The sequence below is a fragment of the Calonectris borealis genome, chromosome 29 (genome assembly GCF_964195595.1).
Source record: "Calonectris borealis chromosome 29, bCalBor7.hap1.2, whole genome shotgun sequence".
NCBI lineage: Eukaryota > Metazoa > Chordata > Aves > Procellariiformes > Procellariidae > Calonectris > Calonectris borealis.
Window position 1 is genome coordinate 1,842,657 of NC_134340.1, and position 25,340 is coordinate 1,867,996.

Below are 25,340 nucleotides of genomic sequence, written 5' to 3' on the forward strand. Positions count from 1 at the left end.
ATTATCTTGAACAGAAATCATAAGGAAAAAGGGGAAAAAAAAAAGCGCTGGTCGTTTCACAGACGAGTAAAGCAGCCTGCGACCGCCTTTCTCCGTCCCAGCTCCTGGGAGCCGAGAAGATCTCTGCGGCCACGAAGCGCTGCTCTGTCTCGCCACTCCGTTTCTCTGCAAGTTGTTTCAAAAGCATCACGCGAGACCAGAAAACACATTCTGCCGTCAGCTGCCTGGTAAACCGGTGCCACCGTCGGAGGGTGACTTCATTTTTTTATCCCTGCACAGACACCAGTGGAACAACTCCAGATTTTACATTAGTGTCACTTTACTGGGGGTGACTTTCAATTTGCTCCATTAGCAGCCCTGAAGCGATGCTGGAGCGGATCCAGCGGTAACGGCGCAGCCTGCCAGGGCTGAAGCGACTTCAGATTCCAGTAGAGTAACCCCATTGAAACGGGGGAGTTACACAGGGGTAAAGGCAGGAGCTGCCCGACCTCCACCGTCTCCAGCCGCCACGGCACGGGCAAAACTGAAGTCAGCCCAGCACCATTACGGCTGAATTTTTCACCGGGTCAACTGACAGCAGAACGTGACTTCGAGTTTCTACAGTATGTGAAAACCCACAATAAAATACAGAGATTGCTCCCTAACATCCTAGAAAGGTTTTTGGAAGAACCAGCCCATCCTGGCTCCGCTCCTGCCGGTGCTGACACCAAGGAAACCTCGCTGTGGGCTCGGCAGAGGCAGGATGGGACCCCACTATCAGTATACAAGTTACTATAAAGTGCATCCACTCTCCAGTCCAGGGCATCACTGTACAATGTCAATCACTGACTCTTCTTCAAGTATCAAAACCAAAAAATGAGGTAAAACAAAAAATGAAAGAGCAAACAGGCCGCCTCGCCGTCCCTTGCAGGGAAGGACCGGGGCGCTTGATTCCACCAAGCACGAACCCCTCCGAAAGCGCGGGAGACATCGTGCCCTGCTTTCCGAAACCTCCCCGGCGTGGCGGGGAGGGTCCCGTGGAGTGATCTCTGATTCACAGTGCTATACGCAGAAACCGAATGAGAACTGTCTTCGCTTCCTGTCCTAACCTATTGCATGGCTTTGCTGAATGAATGCTGGTAAGCGGCTGCCTCCTCCCACCCCAGACGCAGGCGCGCCGTCGGCGGGCGAGGGAGCGAGGGGCAGCCGCTGCGTTTTTCGAAGGCTTTGGGATCCTTGTGGATGCTCCTGAACTGCAGGACATCCCTGGGTTCGCTACGGCTGAGCCACGACACAGAGGATAGGAGCAAAAGCAACACCCAGAGGGAACCACCTTTCAAGAGTGTTTTCTTTGCAACGCTCTGCTTTTCTAATAATAACGGAGTTGACGCTAGGTCATTTATTTTCGAGTTCTATCGTGTAAACGGTGATTTTGGTGCAGCGAAAAGCAGTCACCAACGCTCTGGAGAGAAGTGCTGGCCTGGCTCTGAAACGTAAGGACCAGGGTTTAACCAGCTGGCCGGGTGCGCGGGGCGCATCCTGCCCCGCCGCCGGTGCCAGGGGCTGCGCTCCCCTGCCCCGAACTGCCCAAAGCGGATCTGCCGTCAGCAGAAAAGCTCCCCTCCGTGCGAACGGACCCGCCGGCCACCTGAACGCTGGTCCGCCAGCTCGGGGAGCCGTTCGCTCCCGCTCTCGGCGCTGCAAGGACTCGGGCGTCCGGCCACAGAGCCCGACGCGCGGCACCAGCTGAGAACAGCCTCCAGCCTCCTCCCGCGCTTTCGCAGCCGAAAAGCAGGCGCTCGCCACGGATGGCACCCTCCCGAGAGCGGGATGGCGTGGGGCCGGCTGGCGGGAAGCAACGCTGCGGGCTGAGGGATGCCGTGGCCCGGCACGGCCGCGGGAAGGACGTCCCGGGCCAGCAGAGCCTCTTGCAAACATTTCACCCGCAGCTCCAGCACTCGAACCCGATGATTTGAGGCCGAGCAATAGCTCCCTTAAGGGAGCATCCGGCACAGAAAAAACACCCAACAAGCCAAATCTAAAGAAGTGAGCTCATCCCCAGGCGCACGTCGTCTCCCTGGTGCGATGCTTCCTCACCGGGTCGAGATATAACCAAAAAAAGGAAAAAAAAAAAAAAAAAAAAAGAAAAAAAAAAAGGGAACAAACCAACCCTAATGTCCTACGTCTACTGCCCGGCTCCGAGGGCAGAAAGCCTAATTCACGGCCCCGCAGCGGACGTGCCAGAGGAGCCCCGCGCCTTCGCACCAGCACCTCGCTGCCTTCGAGCTCTGTCCGTCACGTTACAGAGGGGAGTTCATCCAATTTTCCTTTCCTTCGCCTTCCCACCCAGGAACGGTCCCACCCGTCCATCACGGGGACCTTCCGACACCTTCGGTGCTTGGAGAAGTTCAAAAAGCAAGAAGAGCACAAGAAAAGTAACAGCAACTTTTAGCATTTCTTTTTTCTGAAATTTCATGCCCCCGGCCCGAGGCTGGAGGTCAGAATAAGGCAAAAATAACGGCCTAAAACTTTCTTATTTTGTTCAGTGACTAGCCAAATCTTTATAGTTTTATTAAAAAAGCAACATAAAAACCCAAACGTATCTTTTTAAAAAAATACATATTATTAGATCCCTTTTTTTTTTTTTCCCCTCTATAAAAATAACTTCAGGACTTTGATTGACAGAAGGTACCAGTCGGTGGTCTGTTATTTTGTTAGGCTTTCGTTCGTTTATTTGTTCGCTTCAGAAAAATAGTACCAAAAAAAGATGGAATTTCTGGGGAAGTTAAAAATGATAGCTGATCTTGTTTACAAGTTTATTTTACATTCTGCTCTGTCTGGGATCACTTGGATCTACTATAGATTAAACAATATGGATAGCATCTACTATTTGAACTAGTTAATTTTATTTTAATCTTTACTCTAGGATTATATGAAATAAATTTGAATGTTTATTATTATTAACTTTTTTTTAATACCCATCAACTCAAACTTTTCTTTTTTTTCTTTTCTTCTCCTTTTTGGTTAAAAACAAACAAACAAACAAAAACAAATCTTATTTTAAAATGCTTCTTTGAAAGGCAACAGAGCAGAAGCATCCCCCATCTTCCTGCTGCTTTGGGAAGGGGAGCGGGACAAGGGCTGGCTTCGTGCTGGAGGTACGGGACCCCCCCGCGCTCCCCAGCCCACGGGGAGGTCGAGGCGGCTCTGCCCGTCCGCAAAGCAGCTCCTTGGGCCGAGATCCTGCAAAACGCTCAGGATGTGGCTGAAGCTAAGCGCATGCTTAAGTGCTCTCCTGGATTAAAGCACGTGCTTTGCAAGCTCAGAGCCTCACCGGCTGAAATGGGGGCACTCCGCTCGCCCCAGGCTGTCCTTACATTAGTCGTCTCGCACGAGACGTGCCCGTGCTGGCTTGGGGGGAGCAGAAAGGGTAACATTTACCTATCTAGGACGGGTCAAAGCTGGCCAGGGGCTCTGCACAAGCTCTCTCATCCCTGGCTGCTCAGAGCACCAGGTACGAGCCCGAAGCTCGGCAGGGCACCGGTCCTGCACAAGCCCTTAGGTCCAAAAGGACGACGGTGGATGTTTGCAAGCTCAGGCCTGGCCTGAACGCTGGGACAAAATACTCCTGTCCTCGCAGCCCGCGCAGCTGCGGCAAGAAACGGAGCCAAAGCCTAAAGGGAGGCAACGGACGGCAACCACCACCCTCGGCGCAGAGCAGCCCTGCGAGCACGCTCCCGTCCCGGGGAGGTCCGAGCTGGCGGTGGCTGTTGGTCCCTCCTGTCAAGGCTGCGGGAAGGACCATAAATCCTCTCGCCTCCGACACGAAGCGGATTTATACAGGGCTGTCTGGAACCCTGCTGCGAACCGAATCAATGGCAAAACTCTCCACCGGCTCCCTGGGACGGGATAGGGCTCGCTGTAACGCTGGCGGGAGGGCTGAAGAGGTTGGGTAACGCAAGCTTTGCTTTCCGAGAGCGTCCAGCCTCCCCCCAAGCCCCTGCCGCCGCCCCCTCCCCGAAACCACAGCGAGAGCAAACCTTCATCACCCAGCGCCTGCCCCGGGCGGCGGGTCGGAGCCGGACCCCCGGGGAGCCCGTGGGTGCCAGGGATGCGCTGAAGTGCTTTGCTGCGGCGGGGCCGGGGCTCGCCGGGGGCTGGCGCTGGGCGATGCTGCCGAAAGACCCCCCCCCGAGCCCCAGCCCGGAGGGTTTCTGCAGCCAGGGCCTGATCCCGCAAAGACGTTTCGGCGTGCTCAGACCTCGACCCCTTGCAAAGGGATTCGCTAGACAGAGCAACCACAGGACGGGGGCTTCGAAACGACCGCTCGGGCTTTGATTCATAGTGGTTTTTCTCTTCTACTTCTCTGGTTTTTAATTACCTTTTTTCTTCTTTTTTTTTTTTTTAAATACATCCAACTGTGTTAATTTCTTATTTCTGGAAAGGGCTATCTGCACCATAACTATCACCTTTTACATACACACACGCACACACAAAAAAGGAAACATATATTAAAAACACTTTTTAAGCAATACTCTGGATACAAATGTATTTTTTAACCTACATATATTCTAAACCTTCTAAACTTTTAAGGATCACTTTATCATAAAATAAAATATCCTTTTTTCTTATAATAAATTACCTAATAAAAAGTATTTTTATTAGCCCAGTTCCTTGCTACATTTACATGTAATAAATGCATTTATTAAAATAGAATATTAAATTATAAAGAAATGTTCTAATTTTAAAATCTTAGTCTTTTTTTCCCTCCTCTCTCTCTCTTTAAAAAACACCAGTAAATGCATCAAAATAAACCCTTCAAATACCAAATAAACAGGTTGGAGCATTTTGATTTAAGAGGTTCACAATATTAACAGTCTGAGCCTTTGTATGTATGGAGATTATTTTTTTTAAGAAAGAAAGAAAAGAGAAAAAAATAATAGATATCCCTCCAGCTGAAAAATACTTTTGCAAATGGGAGCTAGGACAAGATATTTTTATAGTATCTCCTCATTAAATATAAATCCAATTTTGGTTCTTTTTTTTTCTTTTGTTATGTATTATAATACATACTATTCTCTATATAATTTATGTCGATGAGGATGACATCACAGCATGATATTACTTTATCCCTCCGTTTCCCTTTGTTACGTTTTGTCACCCTCTCCCCCGCATCGTCCCTTCTCCAGGAGTCCCTGTCCCCGCCGCGGCAGCTTGCAAACACCGACCGAAGACGCAGCAGGTTTTGGGGGGCTGAGCCATGCAGGCATCACCCCAAAACTCCCCCGCCGAGCACCCCGCTGCCACCCGTCCGCTCCCTGGTCACATCTCCCCGCTGTGCCAGGACCGGGGAGCCCCTGCTCCCACAGCCCTGACGCCGTCTCGGCTCTGCCCGGGAGGTCACGTCCACAAGGAAAGTTTGCAGGATGAGTCCCAAATTCAGCAAAGCACCGGAGCCCCCGCTCCTTGATTTCAGCAAGTGCCGAAGTCGGCTGCAGTTTGGCAAAGCACATGCGTAAATCCCAGCGGCGCGCTGAACCGGGGCGTCTGGCACCCAGTCAGCCCCGTTTGCTAGGTCCGCTCCATCCCCCCCCGGGTCTGATCCTGCCTGGACCTAGAAGCCTCCTGCTAACAGCTCAGCACCTTTCAACGCAATTACGCTCCGAGCCCCCTGGGTTTTTGGGGACCTGCCCTCCGTCCCACCGCTCACGCCCTCGGAGGCTGCGTCACCTGCCTCGCAAAAGCGCCCCGACGCAGCTCAGCCCTGCGGCAGGATGAGTGCCCAGGGGAGGCTGCCACCGGCATTCATCCGGGCATGGCAAGTGACAGTCGGGTCCTCAGCCGGGTCCCCACCCCGGCTCCACCATCCCCACCGGCAGATGGAAAGACTCGGGAACAACCCGCTCCCCTGCCCGGCCAGCAGCGCGGAGGGGAAACCAGCGCCACGGAGGGGAAACCAGCACCACGGAGGGGAAACCAGCACCGCGGAGGGGAAACCAGCACCACGGAGGGGAAACCAGCACCGCGGAGGGGAAACCAGCACCGGTCCCATCCTGCAAGCACGGAGGCTTCGCTTTACCGCTGCCAGGAGCCGGCCTGGTTTTGGTGGGCCGCTCGCTAGCCGTAAAGTTAAGCCCCCCGTCTGATTTGCAGGATGGGGGGGTCTTGAGGACCAGGCTCCCTGCAAGGGTTTTGCTGCTCCGAAACCAGAGGGAGGGAGAGCCGGGCGGCTCAGCGAGACCCGGCTTCGTGTGCCGGGTCCCAGCACCACGTCCCTCCCTCCCTCCCCCCGGGCGCAAGTAGGGTGCCCCGTATCAATTCCGCACCCCGAATGGGTTATCCCCCCGAGTCCTGGGGGGGATGCTTAGGGCAGTTGAAGCTAGCGAGGTTTACACCGCAAGGTCGGTCAGCAAAGGCATCCCCGCAGGGCGGGAGGGAAGGAGGAGAGCGGAGCCGTGCGCGGGGAACCCTGCTCGGAGCTTGCTGCAGAGAAGGGCAGGGGGCAGGGAGGAGGGGTCTGTCTTTAGTTATTGCTGGTGAATTAGACCAACAAGCCATTTTTAGTCACCTATCAAGGAAGATACAAGTCAGAGCAAATAGTTAAGGTCATGGGCATTTTTCTTGTTTTTTGTTTTTATTTTTTTTTTTTAAGATTTTTATATATATACATATATTTAAAAAGAGAGAAAAAAAAAAAAAAAAAAGTTACGCAAATTTGTTGTTTTAAGCCCCGCAACCGGGCTCCCCTAGGATGCTAACAGGCAGGGCCCAGGACTGCTCCTCTCTGGGTGCCCCGACGGGCCGGGGAGCGGCGGGGGCCGCCGCTCTCCCGCACTGCCCGAGCCCCCCGTGCAGCCCCCTCTCGGGCCAGAGGTAGCTCTCGGTGCGTTTACAGCGCCTGTTTTTTCTTTCTTCCAAAGTTGCTACATCAAAATATGGAGTTGGTGAGGGTACGGGGGAAAGCAGGGGAAAAGGAGAAATCAAAATAAAACAGGGGCCGAAATACTTCTATTCATTTTAAACTAGAACTGCTACATCAAGCTTTCTTTTAATATATATGTATATGTATATATATATGTATATATATATATATAAAGGTTATTGGAACTGAAGATTTTATTAAAGGCCAACTTGGAGACTTGAGTAGGAACCTCGTCTGCAGAGAGGGGCAGACATGCCGCTGCCTGGACAGACGGACAGCCCCCCTCCGGTTCCGATCAGCAAGCATGGACGTTTGTTTGGGTCATTATTCCTTTTTTTTTTTTTTTCCTTTTTTTTTTTTTCAAAAAGAAAGGTTTTTTTTTTTTTTCTCTAACATTTTTCAGCATGCAGGAGGCTTTTACATCGTTTTCGTTTGTTAAGGTAAGGGAGGAGATAAAAGGAGCAGACAAGAGCCCCCCTTACCTTCCCCCCTCCCCACTCCCTAGGGTCAGTGCTAGAACAGGTCCCCCCCACCCCAGGTCCCCGACACGGGTGTCTCCTTCCCCCCTCCCCGCTCCCACCCACCTCTTCACAACCTGGCATCAAATAAAGACATTGATCAAAAACTTGCTCACATTACCACGAACAGACTTCACTCAGCCAAGAACGACTAGTCAACTCAACTAACATATCGGCCCCGGGGGACTCGGCCAGGGAAGCATTTGCCGTTGCAGTTTCCAGCTAAATCCCATTACCAACACGAACATTTCCGAACGCCCCTTCGAAGGGTGGTTGGATCCCCCCCCCCGCCCGCCCCCGCCCGCCCCCGCAACCCAGCTCTTGTCCCAACCACTCTCTCGACATCAGCGGGAGAATTTTGCACAATGAACGGTTAAAATACAACCCTGGGGTGGGGGGACGGGACATGATGGAGGTGGTGGTGCTAATGGGGAGGGGAGAGGATACTGCCCCGAGAACAGAAATGTTCCCCCTCTCCCTTCCCCTTCTTTTACTGGGACCAAACCGAAGCCAGATTTTGAACGAGAACTGGGCCAGTTTTAGAAAGGACGTGGCCAGAGCTGGCCGGGGCTCTGAAGCCTTTGCCGAGGCCACGCTTCCACGGGGGGATGGCTTTCACGTCTGTGCCCTGGGACAGCACCGGGCCGTGGGGGCTTTGGGAATTTGGCCGGAGCAGGGCTGGCCAGCACCCCCAGCCCTCCGTCACCCCACGGCTCCCACACGGCACCCACACCGGCGGGTCCAAAACGCGGCGCTTTCCCCGGGGAAGCGCTCACATCCCGACCCGGTCCCGGCTGTGCACGCCACAGGACCGGGAGAACCAAGCGGCCGGAGATTTCTTAAAGCTTTGGGGAGGAGGTGAGTACAAATTCGACCTGACAGTGTCCCTTTAGCACAGCATTTTTTTTTTTTTTCTTTTTCCAAAACATCAGCATCCACTACAGAGCCTAGGAACGTCGTCCACCCCTCCATCTACCTCTTGCCCCTACGTAATATTTTACCGTTGATGCAAAATGGTGGAGGCACATCATTTCACGCCCCTCCACCCGATATCTGAAGATCGAAAGTGGATCTTTATCAACGCAGAGCGCCGGAGCAGCCTGCCCCGAGAGTGGCAAGCTCAGCCTCTCCTCCGGTGACCGAGGATGGCTCGAGCAGACCATACCGGGGTGAAGGCAGCAACCGGGAGCAAGCGGCAGCAAACTGAGCAGAAGAGGGGATGTTCCCAGGAACATTACTACGATGAAAATAAAGTCTCCTGTAACTGAAGGGAAAAAAAAAAAATCTCAGGCGATTTTTTTTTTTTTTTTTTTTTTTTGCTGTAGAACTGTCTCTGCCAAGTTGTGAAACTTGTTGGTTCAGTTCTAAATCAGGGTCCAGGATCTGTGAGCAGAAGTCGAGGGGTAGGAAACGGGGAAGCGGTGGTGGTGGGAGAAAAATTATATATATATTATTTTATATACACATATATATATATATAGGTGCTTGACGAATTAAGTGCCTATATATATATATACACATATATTTATAGATAGGTATACTGGTACTTGATAGGTTAATCCAACACACATCTTTACCATCACAGCATTTTGGCATCCAGAGACTGGTTGAACAAACCTGACGATGTTAAGATGCTGGCTTGCATCTTGCGTGCATTGGCACAGAAGCCAGATTCGAAGCCCATCCTCTCCCACTTCCCAATGGTTTAAAAAGTATCTGATTTAACAAAACCAGGAGTCTTGAAATGATTAAAGGATGTTCAACAAGGCAATTTTGTTTTGTTTTGTTTCGTTCTGAAAAAAATATAATATATAAAAGTGGCCAACCTCAGGAAGATCCAGGTAAAGGACAGCTGAAGAGGTTTTGGTCCATAAAGAAATACTTTTTCTTCTTTTTTTTTTTCCCCCACTCGGTTTTGGGTAACAAAAGTTTTGGTCCAGTTTAAAAACGACGACAACAAAATTATATATATAAACTCGGGGTTTTTTTTGCTTTCTGTTGGGATGCATGTTGGTTTCGTATGGGCTCATTGCCTGTATTGCATGATCGTCTTTCTTAGGTTTTGGTGCGATATATATATTTTTTAAGAAAAGAAAAGCACAATGTTATGTGTGTGCGTGTGTGTGCGCGTGCGCATGCGTGTTGCGTGTAGCTGCAGCTGGCATCACTTGGAAAAAAGGATGAAGAGTGAACTACGGAAACGCGGAAGTCGATACACTCCCCCCATGGATGGGAACTCAGGACTGCTTTTGAAATACCCTGTTAGTGACTCCTGATTCGTCTGATGAACAAATCCCTGCTCGGATAAGGAAAAAAGAACAAAGTTCCAGACTCCACGGTGGCTCAGAATAATAAAATAAATGCTAATCGCCCAGTGTGATTCCAATAGGTTCTTCCAAACCTTCTTCAGTTTCACCGGCGTCATTTTTATTTCTTCATCTTCTTTTTTTGATTTTCTTTTTTTTGTGGTTTTTTGTTTGGTTTTTTTTTTAGAAAAAAAGGAAAACAATAAAAGTTCTTTAGCTGCTGTGGTTTTTTTTTGTTTAAATCTTTGAGGTAATACAGTTGTGCCCTCGTTCTAACAGGTTCCCAGAGGTTGATGGTTTCTTTTTTGTTTTTCTAAATCCCCGTCATCCGTTTTCCTTTCTTTCTATTTATTTCTTTCTGAGCTCCCAGTTGGGCTGACATCCCTGGGGGGGAGGAGAGTAGGGGCTTCAGACCAAGATGAAGATTGAACGTGGCTGGAGAAGAAAGGCTGGCAGGGCCCTCCCCGCGTCCCTGCTCCCTTCCCCGTCCGATCGAGATGGCCTGGCTTGGTCAATTCAGAGAAGTCCCAATCTCACCACCAAAAAAAACTGAACTAAACCGCTTTGCTTGCGAGATCCGAGTGTGCGTTCAGAGTACTTGTTTTAAAAAAGACATTGCAGGCTGGAGCATCGTTCGCCCTTCAAAATTTCTGGCTTTGCTATTCATTTTAATTTTATTATTCACTTTTTTTTTTAAAAAATAACATACATTGCTTGTAAAATAATTTCTTTTTTTTTCTTCTTCTTCTTCTTTAAATTAATTTATTCTCTCATTCATTTGTTTGTTCTTCAGATGTCATTATTATTATTATTATTATCATTATCATTATTATTATTATTATTATCATCATCATTTTTCTTTCCTGGACCCCCCCACGCTCCCTTCCTACCCCCACCCCCCCACCCCAACGCCCTGCTCTGTCTCTTTACGAAAATATTCTAATGGCCTGAGTGGCTGCAGCGTGGCAAACCGGGCACTCTGGATCAGTCCTCTCACAGATCCTCACGGCGCACTCCATGCAGAAGAGGTTGTGGCCGCACGGCACCAGAGCTGCCGTAACTTCGCTCTCGAAACACACCATACACTCGCGGCTGCTGGAGACAGACGTCCGGGCAGCGGTAGTCGTCCCCAGCTTGGAAAACCCTTGGAGCGGTTCCCCCTGCGACCGCCTGGGGAGACCGGAGAGATTGGGCTCTTGAATGGAGGAGGACGGGGAGCGATGTGAATTCGGGTGGATGGCGCCGGTACTGCTGGACCGCTGCTGCTTCGAGAAGAGCACCGAGACGGGGTTGGTGTTCTCCTGCCCAGCCCACATCGGGGCACCCGACTCCGGCACCCCGTAATAGAGATCTTGCTTGTTCACGCCATAGTTGGGGAAGAGGTAACCGTAATTGAAGTCGTTTTGGTCATTCAGCCGGGGGGTCTCGTAGACGGGGTCCACGGAGCAGTCGCCGATGCACCCCAGGCTGTTCTGCCGGAAGGTGGAGAGGGGCTTGCAGCCCGGCGCCGGCGTATGGACCCGCCAGGCCTCCGAGTAGCGGTTCTCCATGCCGGAGTCGGGGCTGCTGGAGAGGAAGTCGTTCTCGTTGTTGTACTCCAGGATCTTGCCCGTCCTCACCGCGATGTGGGTCTCGATCTCCTCCCGGGCACGTTCAACGTTACCCGGCGCGCCGGTGATTTCAAAGACGGGGTCCCGGTCCCGGCTGGGCGTGATGATGTAGGTGTTGGTCTGCTGCTGGATCCGCTTGATGGTGGCTCCTTTGGGGCCCACCACCAAGCCCACCACGCGGTAGGGCACGCGCACCCGGATGGTGACTTGCCCCGGCAAGGTGGGAGCGCTGCCAAAAGTGGTGCCAGCCTTGTTGCGGGAGGCCCTGATCATGGAGAAGTGCTCGGCAGCAGAGATGATCTCCCGCCGGGCCATGGCCACGTCCTCCCGCCGTCCCGTCACCATGAAGACCGGCTCCTCACCCCGCACCGGAGTCTTGATGTAGGTGTTGGTCTTTGCCCGCAGGGCTTTGATCTTGCAGCCTTGGGGAAGAGAGAGAAAACAAGGCAGGGAGGTTAGCAAGGCCGTCCTGCTGCCCTCCCCTCTCCTCAGGAAACCAAGCTGAGCTGCCATGTTTTCAGCAGACCCTGCACCATGCAGCAGCCACTGCCCGGGGACCTAAAATGAGGGAAAGACCCTTTCCCCCCTAACCCTGACAGGAGAGATGCCAGAGGAAGGTTTCCCCCTCACCACCCCCATCCTCCCTCAGCAGCTCCCCGCTCCCTCGTCCTCAGGCGGGTGTCGCCATTTTGCGTGCTGCCCCCCACCACACAATCCCCCTCGGCCACCTCCCCTCAGAAATCAGCCGCTCCTCAGCAATCACCCCTCCGAGATCTCCCTTTCACACACCCGCAGGCACCAGGGAGCCGGGGAGCAGGGGGGATTCAAGCCCTCCCCACGGGCCACTGGTCCCTGTGAGGAGGGCTCTCCCTGCTGAGGCCCAGGCCCCGCCATGTTGCCCCTCAGAGAAGATGGCCACCCTGGCTCCCCTCTTGTCAGAGTGGCTCTCAGGACAGGAGGGATTCGGCTGACACGCGGGGCCGCGAGAGAGGCTGGAGATGACAGGAGAAAGCAGGGGGATGCCGAGTCATGGCTGATGCGGAGCCCCTTCGCCACCCTGCGCCAGCTCACAGGGAGCACGAGGGGAGAGACGTCTGCCATAACTCAAGGGAGCAGAGCCCTCCACAGGGACTTCTGTCCTACTGTGGAGCTTTTGGGGTGAATCCGGTGTGACCTGGGTCACTTTCGGGGGGCCAAGATGGGGGGGGAGGTTTAGCAGAGATGCAGCAATTTGGCCTCTGCACCTCAGATATGGTGGGACCCCAAACGTCGGCACCGCTAGAAGGCCAGGGGGTAGCAGGATGCCAGTATTTGCTTTGGGGTCAAACCAGCAAGAAATGGGGCAGCGCTGCCCTCCCGAGCCCACACAGAGCCCCATCGCCCCTGCTCCTCACCGGGAGCCGCAGCGAGGGCACGGCTGTGGCTGCCCGGGCAGGGGAGGCCGCCCAGCCAAGGGCTGCGTTTTGCCCTTGACTCTCCACCTGGTTCATCAAACACCGATGGCCGCAGGCCTCCCCACCACAGCGGTCCGGGCGCTCGGACCCTTTCCTGAGGTCACTTGCCAGGGCAGTGCTTTTGTGTATCAGTATCCAACCGCCTGGAGCCCACCAAGCCTATTCCCCTGCTCCTTATAGCTCAGAAAACATCTTTCTGCTCTTCCAAAAAAGGCAAGAGACTTTTCAGTGTGTTTTGGCTTCCAAATCGTTTTTGAGAGGGGTTTAGAGCCAGCTGAGTGACTCCAGGTTCCTAGATGACACTAGGATGCCATCAAAAAACTAAATATTTTTACAGATGTGGCACAGTTTTCAAAACTACTTCTGGAAACCACCCCCCGCTGCTGTCCCTCTGACCCCTCTCTCCAAAAGCCTTACTGGGTGCCTGAAGGCATTTTCAAAGCCTGGCACCAAGTTCCCGTGCAGACTGGAGCTTCCTCTGCGCAGAGGTTTGCTCTAAGCTCGGGTCTCTAAGAAAAATAAAAAAAATGTGATTCTTCAGGGCACCGCCTTTCTGCTAGTGCAGATGGTGTAAGGAGAGCATTTTGCCTGGATTTCCCAAGGATTCAGGGCTCGTGGAACAAGAGGATCAGGATATGGCACTGAAACCTCTGTGAGGTCCTCCCCACCCCATCTTCTCTCCCCAAAAGGAGCCCATCTCTTGTCTTCTCCTCTGACCGTCTGGCACCAGCAAGTCTTCCTCAACGTACTACACTGACATCACACTTTAACACGAGATGACCTGCAAACGATGCTTCTGCAACCAAGAAATTAAGATTCCTCAGCTCGTGGGCTGGAACATTATTATTTATACAGATCCTAATACATAACAACATCTCTCCCAGCTGGGAGTTCAGGGCTGCCACTCACTTAGTGCTGCCACTTATCTGCAGCTCGTCTCATGAGACACAGACTTGTGACATCGGGGTATTTACAGGAACGTAACGATCCCACCACCACGTATCATTAGCAAGAATCGAAGCCCGCACCTTTAGTGATAAAAACAGAGCCTCGTGCCACTACAGCTGACAAGAATAATTCCCCGCGCTCGCAGCGGTGGCAGGCGCCGCACACGGTACAACCAATAGTTACAGCTGCGCAAAGCACGCTCAGCCTGACAGGTCACACTCGCATCTCGCAACGTCGCATGGGCGCCGGGGTGCAGCCTCGTCAAACCGCGGGAGACTGCGCGAACACGAAACCTCCCAGCGTAGCTTTGAAACCCCACGGCCTGACAGAGGGTCTTGGCATCGGCGTAGGACACGTGCCGGTAAATCCTGACTTTGCTGTCGACTCCCAAGGCGACTTTTAACTCCTCAGAGCTACTTCAGCGCTCTCAGCCTCAGTCCCCCATTTGCAGAATGGGAAGAATAGCTGTCTCTTGCTCTGTGTTGCTCCAAAACTTCCTATAATACTTAGCATTGCGATGCTGCTGCATTAAACCCATCTCTAAGCCACTAATTTCATGTTCCTGGGGGATGGAAATGCTAGATCTGACCCAGAGAGGGAGCTGGGCAAATCCCCAAAATTCAAACCAAATCCACGCCCTGCCAAGTCCAATGTAGCTCACATGTTGCTCCCCGCTGAGTTTGCACCCTGAAGTATATTTGCAATGCTTTGTTTCGTAAAGTTTCTAAACAGTTGCTGTGGACCAACGGTCATCTACAGTGTTGTATTACTAGTACTTAGGAGACGCAAAGAACAGGACTTTACGGTGCTAGGCACGACACAACTGTAGAATAAAACCACGCAGACAAAATCACAGAATACAGGTTCATCCCAAGGAGCCCGTGGAGGGCGGGATAAAACCGTGAGGGGTCACCTCTGCCCTCCCGCAGCCCCAGGGCAGGGTCGGCTCTCCCTGACCCACCCCTGGCAGACATTTCCCTGCTCCGCGCCTATGCTGCTCGCTCCAAAGATGGAGATTCCATCTTAGGAAGATTAACCGAGATGCCACCATTTCCCCAGGGATATCACCGGAGCGTCGCATGGAGAGAAAGGGGGTGTTAGCGGCAAGCATCCGCGCTGAAAATGACTCCCGGGCATCACCCCAGACTGAAGTAGCGTTTGCAGTGACCCACGCTCTGCCTCCCAGGAGCGCAAGGCTTGCTCTCCTTTGCAAAAGGACCTCAGGTAGGCGTTTGTCAGGGCTGGGCTTGGGTTCGGCGTTTTTCCAAGCCACGGGACAATGACTGCGTGTGGGGGGAGAGGGATCTGAGCCCAGCACGACAGGATACAGTCAGGGAGGTGACACGGAGGGTCAGGCAAGCAGAGCAGTGACAAAGGACGGGGGCTCCACGCTGGGGACAGATGGAAGGAAACGGTGGCAAGGAACACACATGAATGAGGGCAAACGTAAGCGAGTTGCACGAGCTGGAGAGGGTGGGAGGGAGTTAGGGGTGGAGGAAAGGTGATGGAAATTGAGGGAGAGGCATGCTGCGATCCCTCTGAGGAAGGAGGAGAATTAGGGGTACGGAGGCAAAGGAGAGACACCCCAAAACGGCAGAAGGGAGAAGGGCAAGGAGAGAGCACGGCGAGGGGGAGGGAGGATCTAGAAACGGACAAAAGGACGCATGGTGCAGTCGATGGTGTGAGAAGCAGGGGGAGGAGGAGGGAGGGTCTCTGTGCAGGCCTGCAGACAGGAAAGCCAGCTTTGCGGAGACAGACAGATGGGGGATCCTGTGCTTAAAAAACTGGAGAAAATAACCCCACAGGAAATTAGACCAACTCCATCAAGGCCAGCAGCCCAGCAGGTTCAGTGGCCCAGATCTCTAGCAGCTCTAAATTGGTGCAGACAACAGGCCAAGCCATCGGCAGTATAAATCCAGGTAACTCCACCAACTTCCAAGAGAGCCGCACTGATTTACATCAGCTAAAATCAGGCTGGCCTTAAATCTGATTTACCCACTTAGTGCCGAGGCTTTCAGCCCATCTCAACCCCAACCCTGACCTCGCTTCGCACAACTAAATAGGGGCTGAGCCTTCTTTGACATCGCTCCGTTTCTGACGGAGCACAGCCAGATCAGGATGTGGCCCTTTATATCCTCACCAGATGAGTAGCACGATCCTATGTGCTTTTTTCAAATGAAATTTGTCCTGTATGGGTTTTTTTTAATGAAAGGCTTTCTTCGTGCGTAACTGAAATTTGAAAACAACATGCAACAAACCGCGTTACTCGGTGGATTATTAGAAGGGGAGAGAACTGCTTAGTAGGTGGTGTTAAAAATGTAAAACTAAGAGGAGAAAAGGACCTGTAGAAACTATAATAATATATAACTTTGCTGTAGTGTTCTACTCTTTAAGGCAGTGTGCAGACATCAGCTAATTGATCCCTGGCAGACTCCTGCCAGTTAGATTTTTATATTAGAGGGAGGATTAAGCCCTTTCTTGTGGTGTTTCCACTACCTAGATTCTATTATTCTGTTTTTTGCCAATAACACAGATCCCAAAGCATTTTGCAAAGGAGGCTCGTATGATTATTTCCTTCCCCCACCCCTCTTTCTTTTTAACTTCAGTTAACTGATTGCCAATTGACTCAAAGTAAATGTGTTTGCAAATTACCCTAGTAAGCCACAAATGTTAACATACAGGAACAAACCCTTGAGAACTGTCGAGCCTCCGGCACCCAGACCAGTTTCTCTAACTGGAATTAATCCGCAGAGCAGCTAGCTCTGGCTAAAAACAAATAAATAAATCGAGTCTAGACATTCCCAAACTGGGGAGGGGAGGGCGGGAATCGGGGGGGAGGTTTGGGTGCACAGCCACATTCTCCTCTCTGCTTACCCCTGCATCAAGGGTAAAGAAATCCATCCAAACTAACGGAGAAGACTTCAAGAGCTTGGTCCACCTGTCCAGCTAAGGCAGCTGCTCATGAGGGCACAAGGGTGTAGGATGCACCCGACCTGACTGCCGTTTACTTTGCACGAACCCATCCCAAATCTTTTCTCACTCGGAGCGGTGTAAAACCAAAACAGGATCTCACTGCGGTTTGCACCGAGGCTCCTGTGCACCGCTCCGGCAGCAGGAAAAGGCCGGAGCGGTGCACGGGATGGATGTGCACTGGATGTGCCCACTGCACCACGCAGGGTGTGATTGCCAGCAGGAGGACAGTGCAATGGAAAACGCAGCCGTGCCCATGGAGTAGTTCCATCGGATATTTTACTTCAGCGTAAATTCAGAGTCAAACCCGCTGACAACCTTCTCCTTGCTGCTGCTAGAAGGCCAAATCCTGCACAGGTACGTACTCCTACTGATGCAGTCTAGAGGGTCTTACCTGGCACAAACGGGCACACCTCCAGCACGTGCCAGTTTATGCCCAGAAGTGTGGGCTTCACCCGAAAGCATCAGAGGTGCTGTACCAGCTTACAGCAAACAGCTAAGGATCCAGCCCCGACGTGGGGTTTTTTTTTTTTTTGGTTGGTTGGTTTTTTATGGTGTTTTTTTTTTTAAAACACACCACACAAATCACTCCAGGTCCTTATATTTCTTGTTTTCATCAGATACAAAATTATCTCTACAGACAAAAGATTTTTAGCCCTCTTCTCATTTATACGAAGGCACCTTTACACTGCACTGGTATAAATTACACCTGTAAATACCCCACTTAGGACATTTTGACATTGCCGGTGTGGTATAAGAGAGCCTAAGGGCAAATTAGGACTCGGTCTTTTTTCTGTTATAGTCATAAAATTAAAGAGGACCATAAAATAAACAATCCTCAAATATCTCTGGTAAGGTGGGGCATTCTTTTCCCATTTAAGATGAAAGCCATGTTAAAAGACAAGCACACAAAGAACATCACAAATAAACCCTCCTGAATATCTGTGGGGTAAGATTTTGCTGCACCGAAAATCTGATGAAAGTGGTGTCAAAAAACACAAATGCACACAAAAGGACCACAAACAAACAACTAAACCCCTTTGCATTGAGGTTTTATTGTACTGATGATGCAAGTTGTGTTTACAAGAAGGGGAAAAAAAAACCCAACACACCACCACGCCACGAAAATAAGCAACCACCTCATTTCAGCGCAGCGATTTTAAGCTTTTTCATGCAGTGATGAAAGTTGTTTATTAAAAAAAAAAAAAAGAAAAAAGAAAAAAAGAAGCAAAAAAAAACAAAAAAGAAAAAGCAACGCGACCCAAAAGCAACAACCCCGATGCCACAGACAATCGCTGCCTTGTTGTGCGGCGGAGGAAAGTTGGGAACTCGGGCTGGAAGCCCCCGGCCCCGAGCAGCCGCTCTGTGCCAGCGATGCATCACATCGGGGTGGGTGTGACCGCGGCCCCCTGCATGGCACAATCCTGCACACGCTCGGAGCCGGACGGCGCGCGGGGGAAAGCGGGGCAAGGCGAGCCGGCGGGGGGGGGGGCGCAGGAGGAGAGGGCTGCCAGACAAAGGCAGGAACGGGGGGCGGGGGCCCCCACCCAACGCCAGCACGTTTTCCCACTGCCCTAGATTCCGGCCGGCTGCGCTGCGGCACGGTTCACTCGGTCAGCGCGACATCCAGCAGCCGGATCCGATGCGCGGAGCGTGCGTGTCTCCCTAGAAAATTCCCTTTGTCTCTCTCCCAGACCCATTTTCTCCTCCCACCTCTAGTTCAAACCGCACAAAGTCGATCCCGTTCTGCACTTTTCCCTGGTGTAAATTCAGATGGATTCTCATTAACACTTTATAACAATCTGACACCGACTGCAATTTCTCTCTCCCTTTAAGGCCCATCTCAAGCTGCTAGAGCGGAGCAAAGAGGTTGGTTTTCAGGCCCCACCAGACCGGGTGGCTTTAGCTCCAAGATTTACACGAAGCAGACAACAGGATCTGACCCCCTCGCTGCTTCTCCGATGCTGTACATCCACCTCCACATGGTGGGTGGGGGAGCTGCAATCATCAGACTTCCTCAATGAAAAAGGCTTCCTTGGACTATTTTTAAATGCTGAAAGCGTTAGAGCATGTTTGGAGCTACACAAAGAGCCCAATCACCTGGGGTTAGTGGGGCCTCTTGTTATTTGACTTCACCTTGCCAAGAAAGAGCAATTTATGTTAAGCTCCGCTCTCAGATAATCTCATTCCTGTTGACGACAGGCTAGTTAGAGCAGGCTGGGAGATGCTTCATCAAAGGGTGGCTCTGGGTACAGGTGACAATGGATGCTACTATTGATGATGAGAGCAAAAATACTTTTATAAGGACGGCACCTGCCGGGAGCGGGCAGCTTGCACTGGTTGTGCTCCGTGCAGCAGGAAGCCAAACGGACCCACTACCTTCTCCCCACGCCTGCACACACCAGGCACACAAAGAACCACGACCAAGCCTCCCTAACCACAAGATCCAGCCTTAAATGTGCCCCGCTTAGAGTCCAGCAGCCTCTTCCCTGGCTCCACTGACAGCAGCCCAGTTTGTCAGCGGGAGCAGATTTAACACTGGCAGAAAAGTCAGATACGCATCTTCATCAGTCTGATCTACACTTGCCTCAGGTGACTTCTAGGGAAGAACCTGGACCGAAGAATCTCGGTGGCTGAGGATTTCTGCTCCTTTCTAAGTTAACAGTCTGAACGGCCAAAGCACAACACCTTTAGACACTCTCCACTCTTCCCAGCATCTCTCCCATCTCAACCCACGCCCTTGGGTTGCAAGAACCTTCTCCTTTGCCACTTCCTTGGTGCCCCACCATCTCCTCAAAAATCACCTACAAACCACTTCAGGGCTTTGTCTTTACACCCTGGCAAATTTATCTCTGTGTAGCTCTGAGAAGACGCGCAGGCCCGGAAAGGGTGTTGCAGGAAAGGTGCCCGCAACAAGAGCTGGCAGGCAAAATACAAGAGCCACCAAGCACCCCAATGCACCACGCAGGCCCAGACCGACTCCAGAACCGGGGAGCACCGTGCACGCCACGGCACATGCCAGGAGGTCCAGCCACCCAAGCGCAGCACGGCTGGAGTTCACACTCTTGCCACGCGCCAAGGGAAGGGGGGAACGATCCGCAGGAGCCACGACACAGACAGGGACATCCCTGCTCCCCACCCTAGCAGCAACAGGAGGGCAGGCATGGAGGTCATGGCTCCACTTCCAGCCAGGGAAGGGAAGTCATTGCCAACCACGGCCAGGGGCAGAGTAGAAGAGGTCATAAATGTCAGTCAAAGGGATTGTTATGACTTTATCCCCTCATCCTTCCTTTTCCAGTTTCCTCTCCTTCACTCCAATTCGCAAAGCAGTCCTTGGCACATCCCACCAGCCACCCAGCTCCCCACCGCGGACCCTGGGGCATCACGGTGGAGGAGCAGCTCTCGGCGCCTGTCCGGCCAATTCCCCCTTTCAGCAGTCCACGATCTCGTCCCACCCCGTCCCCCATCCCGCCCGGTTAGCGGTTGCGCCGCTGAAGAAGCGCTGCTCGAATTCAGCGCACAAACCGGCACCACCGCAAACTCGAGCGAGGTTTCCAGCACGCGATTGGCTCCGCAAGGGCACGTTAACAGTTCCTGGGGAAAGCAGGAGCCGCCAAGCACAGGTTTAGCTCCTGCAGCACCTCTCGTTCCAAGCGGAGCCACCCCCTCCGCCACAATTAAACCTCTTTGCAAATCACACTTCCAATAAAAATATATGGGGCTTGAGCCTTATTTATACTCAAGTGTAAATATCAGGCCTTTACACTCTTCCGACAAAGTAAGGGGCAGTCTTACGGCAGGTGGAAATCCCATTGCCAGGTGCACGTAAAAGGGCCCCCGTGCCTCTTACATCCATCCGCACCAGCGAGGTACACTTCCAAAGATGGTAGATACTCTTTTAAAATAATATGAAGGAGCAGTGTGGTTTGTCAGATCAGAAAATACTAAGTTAAAGAAAAAGCTCAACCCTGTTACCAATTAAAGCCCTGAAATATTTTTTTTTTTCACTATTACTTCCCCCCCCCCCCTTTTCCGAGATGTTCATCACCCTATTCACAAGCACCCATAAAACACTCATTTCCTTAGAAAACCATCAGCCCCATGAGCAGTATTACCAAGGGGGTGACAATCTGCAGTTTCTGGGTTCCCCCCGGGATCCCTGGTCAGGCATCCACGACAGTGCAGGATTCGGCCCCCCAGGGTGCCCTGCACCCAGCTCCATCTGAGAGCAGACCCTCGTAATCCGGCCTTCCACACAAAAACAAGACCCAGGAGACATTCCTATAGGCCTTTAAAAATAAGTGTGGGCCACGATCTCTGCTGGAGTAAAGAGCTGCGGCTGCGGGGATCCTGCTGAAGCAATCTTGGTTTCAACCAGCACAGGATCCGGCCCACCCGCCTCTATCAAGGGGCACAGCTTACGCGGTCTGACCCACCAGCTGATGGAGCGCTGCCGAGTCCGCCCGGCCGGGGCTCTGGCCCACTGACATCTCCCAGTTTCCCAGATGTGGGAAAGCCCTCACACCGCACACACTAAAAATGGTGGAAAAAAATCCAGGTCTCCACGTTCCTCTCCATCACTCCGGCCACAACGGGCACGCCGCTGCGTAGCGAACGCATCAAACACACCCCCTTCTCGGGAGTTTGGGGCAGCAGTGAGATCCAGGAGGAAAATAGCCCGGGCACCTCCCGCATCGTCTAACGTTTCCCCTCGATTCCGCCTGCCGAATCCTCTCTCTTTTCTAACTTTATTAAACAAAGGGGGCCTGATTCTCCACGGCCTTGCACCCGCCAGCGCAGAGTTGGTGCAAAGCCCCGCCATTTCTGGCTGCGTTCAGCTCGCGGCGGTGTAAAAGCATCACGGGGAGGATCAGGCCCAGGGGGGATCTTCTCGGCCATACCTTCACCCCCCCATTTCCCCAGCTCCCCGGTGCAGGGACCGCGATCCCAGCGTGGCGGGGGGGAAGCCAGAGCAAGGGCCGTTCCCTCCGCTGCAGACGCCCTGAGTTTCCCCGAGTTTTGGGGGAGGACAGCACCCCCCCGCACTCCTGCCCACTCTCCATCCCAGCACGGGGACCGGCCTCTAGCGTGCTCCCCAGCTTCGCTGGTGCAGGAGAGCTGAGCCACCAGAGGCCCCATTGTTCCCATAACATGCTCCAGCGTAACGATGCACAGCCATTAGCCGTTTGCATCCCCGTGGCTTCCCCTTGCCCACCTCAGCCTCTGCACATCTGGGAGCACTGGCCCCGAGGAGCCACCCCCCCACCCCCCCTTCAAACTGCAAACCCCCTGCTCGGGCGATTTCAATTCCCAACCCAAGAGGAAGCATCTGGATTTGGAGCCGCAGTCTCTGCCCGTCACACTTCCAGAGCGTCAAGTTACTTGCTTAGAGAAAGAAGAAAAAAAAAAAAAAAAAAAAAAATCCCACTTAGCCACACTATTATTATTTTTTTTTCCTCTGTAAGCGACACAAAACTTCTCTCGCCAGCCCCATGTTTTAACCCTGCGACGGCTCCCGCAATGCCAACGGGCGGCTCGGCGGAGCTGCCCTCCCCGCAGCGCACCTCGCCCCCACACGCACACTCGGGAGCCCGGAGCGGTGGGGGTGGGCGAGGGGTGACTTAAGAGTGGGTGTGGTGTATATATATATATATATATATAATTTTTTTTTTTTTTTTTTAAAGCCCTCCTCCATTCCACCTCGCTCCGAACAGAGCCGTAAGGAGAACAAAAGCATCACTGTCGCGGAGCGTGGTCAGCGGCGGGGCCGGGCGGCGGAGGCGTGCGTGGGGCCCACGCGGGACGGTCGGGTGCCCGCTCCAGGGTCCCTGCCAGTCACATGGTTGCAGAAGGAGTTCAACTTCCATTAATCGGTTCTTTGGACCCGTGCTAGGCCCGGCAGCTCGCCCGCCCGGCCCCGGCGAGCCCCGGCACAACCACACCCCCTCGCTCCGCCGAACCCAACAAAGGGGATTTTTCTCCCCACCGCGCCGAGCCCGGCCGGGGCGCGGGGAGCCGGGGCCGGGCTCCGCCGGCAGCCAGCCCAGGTCTCTTCTTTCCTCCCCCCGCTTTATTTTCTTTTTTTTTTTTTCTTTTTTTTTTTTTTTTTTTTTTTAAAGGAGGAGGGCGGAGAGCGCGGTTCAGGAACAGCTCTTTCGCAGAACCGGAGGAGCGACGGGCTTGGGGCTCCGGTGCAGACAGCCGGACAAGCCCACGCAGGCATTCCTATAGATTTCCCCCCACCCTCCCAAAAAAGCCCCCTCCCGCCAGAGGAGCAGCGACCCGTCCGCAGCCCCGGGAGTCCCGCTCCGCCCGCGGGGGAGGCGGGCTGCCCCCGCCGCTTTGTCCCCGGCAGGGCTGAGCCGGCCGGGGCGCGGGTGCCCGCCCGGTCCCGGCCCCGGCCCCGAACAATGGGAGGGAGGGAGCGGCGAGGGGCGAGCCGCGGGGGAAGTTGGCGGGGCCCCCCGGCGGGGCGGTCCCCAGCCCTCCCGGCCGCGGGGATGCCGCGGGCGGCGGGGGAAGTTTCCCAGGGAAGGGGCCCGGCCGCCGGGCGGGGGGGGGGACCGGCGGCCGGGCGGGGACCCGCGCCCCGGCGCTCACCTTGCCGGCCCACGATCTCGGCCACGTGCTCGGAGCTGGGCACCGGGACGCACTCGGTGGTGTTGGAGCTGCTCTTGAGCCGCAGCTCGGCCTCCTTGTACAACGCGCACAACTTGGGCTCCGCCGCTCCGGCGCTGGGCGCCGACGAGCCCTTCGGGGCCGGCGGCGGCGGCGGCGGCGGCGGCGGCGGCTGCTGCTGCGGCGGCGGCGGCGGCGGCGGGGGCTGCTGCGGCGGCGGCGGCGGCGGGTTATTGTTGTTGTTGTTGCTGTCCTCCACCAGCACCACGGCGGAGGAGGAGGAGGAGGAGGAAGGCTCGCCTAGCCCCAGCAGGCAGAGCTGGTCCAGGGCGAGCTGCAGCGCCCGGTCATCCTCCAGCAGCGCTCTGTCTTTGCCGCTCCCACCGAAACAGCCTAAATCGCCGAAACCCCCGTTCCTTTCCATTATCCCTGGTACTACCAGGCTAGGCATGGCTAACAAAGACTTGAGAGGGGGTTGGGTGGTGGTGGTTGGTTGGGGAGGGGGGGGTGTGAGAGCGAGAGGAGGGGAGTGGGGGGGGGGACACAAAGAGCTCGGGAGGGAGAAGGGAAAAAAAAAAAGGCAGAGGGAGAGAAACAGACAGAGAAAAGGACCCTCCGCCCACCTCCCCTCTGCCTGGCCAAGCCCCTTTCTCTCTGTAACCCGAGCTCCCTCGCCCAGGCACTTCCAGCCCGCCGGGGTCCCCCCGCCGCCGCCTCCGCCCCCGGCTCCCAGCCGCCGGCGGGGTGTGCGGAGGGCCGGCGGGGCGCGGGGCGGCGCGGAGCCCCGCGGGGGGAAAACTCTTTTGTTTGAAGGCGGCTGGGCGCAGCGGGAGGCTGCCCCGGCCCGCGGCCTGCTGGGGGATGTAGTCCCCGGCCCCGCGCACACCCCCTCCGGCGCGCCGGCGGCGGGGCGCGGGGGGACGGCGGGTGGCGGGGGCTGCGGGGGGACCCGCCGTGTCGTGGGTGGCGGGGGCGGCGGGGGGACCCAGAGTGTCATGGGTGGAGGGGGCTGCGGGGGGACCCAGAGTGTCGTGGGTGGAGGGGGCTGCGGGGGCACCCGCCGTGTCATGGGTGGAGGGGGCTGCGGGGGCACCCGCCATGTCATGGGTGGAGGGGGCTGCGTGGGGACCCAGAGTGTCATGGGTGGAGGGGGCTGCGGGGGGACCCAGAGTGTCGTGGGTGGCGGGGGCTGCGGGGGGACCCGCCGTGTCATGGGTGGAGGGGGCTGCGGGGGCACCCGCCGTGTCATGGGTGGAGGGGGCTGCGTGGGGACCCAGCGTGTCATGGGTGGAGGGGGCTGCGTGGGGACCCAGAGTGTCATGGGTGGCGGGGGCTGCGGGGGGACCCAGAGTGTCATGGGTGGAGGGGGCTGCGTGGGGACCCAGAGTGTCATGGGTGGAGGGGGCTGCAGGGGGACCAACTGTGTCATGGGTGGAGGGGGCTGCGTGGGGACCCAGAGTGTCATGGGTGGAGGGGGCTGCGTGGGGACCCAGAGTGTCATGGGTGGCGGGGGCTGCGGGGGGACCCGCCGTGTCGTGGGTGGAGGGGGCTGCGGGGGGACCCAGAGTGTCGTGGGTGGAGGGGGCTGCGGGGGGACCCAGAGTGTCATGGGTGGAGGGGGCTGCGTGGGGACCTGCCATGCAAGGAATGGATGGAGGGAGCTGCGTGGGGACCCAGAGTGTCATGGGTGGAGGGGGCTGCGTGGGGACCCAGAGTGTCATGGGTGGAGGGGGCTGCGTGGGGACCCAGAGTGTCATGGGTGGAGGGGGCTGCGGGGGGACCCAGAGTGTCATGGGTGGAGGGGGCTGCAGGGGGACCAACTGTGTCATGGGTGGAGGGGGCTGCGTGGGGACCCACTGTGTCATGGGTGGAGGGGGCTGCGTGGGGACCCACTGTGTCATGGGTGGAGGGGGCTGCGGGGGGACCTGCCATGCAACGAACAGATGGAGGGGGCTGCGTGGGGACCCAGCGTGTCATGGGTGGAGGGGGCTGCGAGGGGACCCACTGTGTCATGG

At 54.6% G+C, this 25,340-nt stretch overlaps 1 protein-coding gene across 1 annotated transcript; it reads right to left on the reverse strand.

The window, feature by feature from the left end:
• Positions 1–10,391: 10,391 nt before the first annotated feature.
• MEX3A (mex-3 RNA binding family member A) lies at positions 10,392–23,776 on the reverse strand. The gene is made up of 2 exons (XM_075133461.1): positions 23,308–23,776; positions 10,392–11,757 (listed from the first exon to the last, which is right to left on the reverse strand). Exons 1-2 carry the CDS (start codon positions 23,774–23,776, stop codon positions 10,652–10,654), a joined length of 1,575 nt encoding a protein of 524 aa, XP_074989562.1. The 3' UTR covers positions 10,392–10,651.
• Between the last annotated feature and the right edge of the window lie 1,564 nt (positions 23,777–25,340).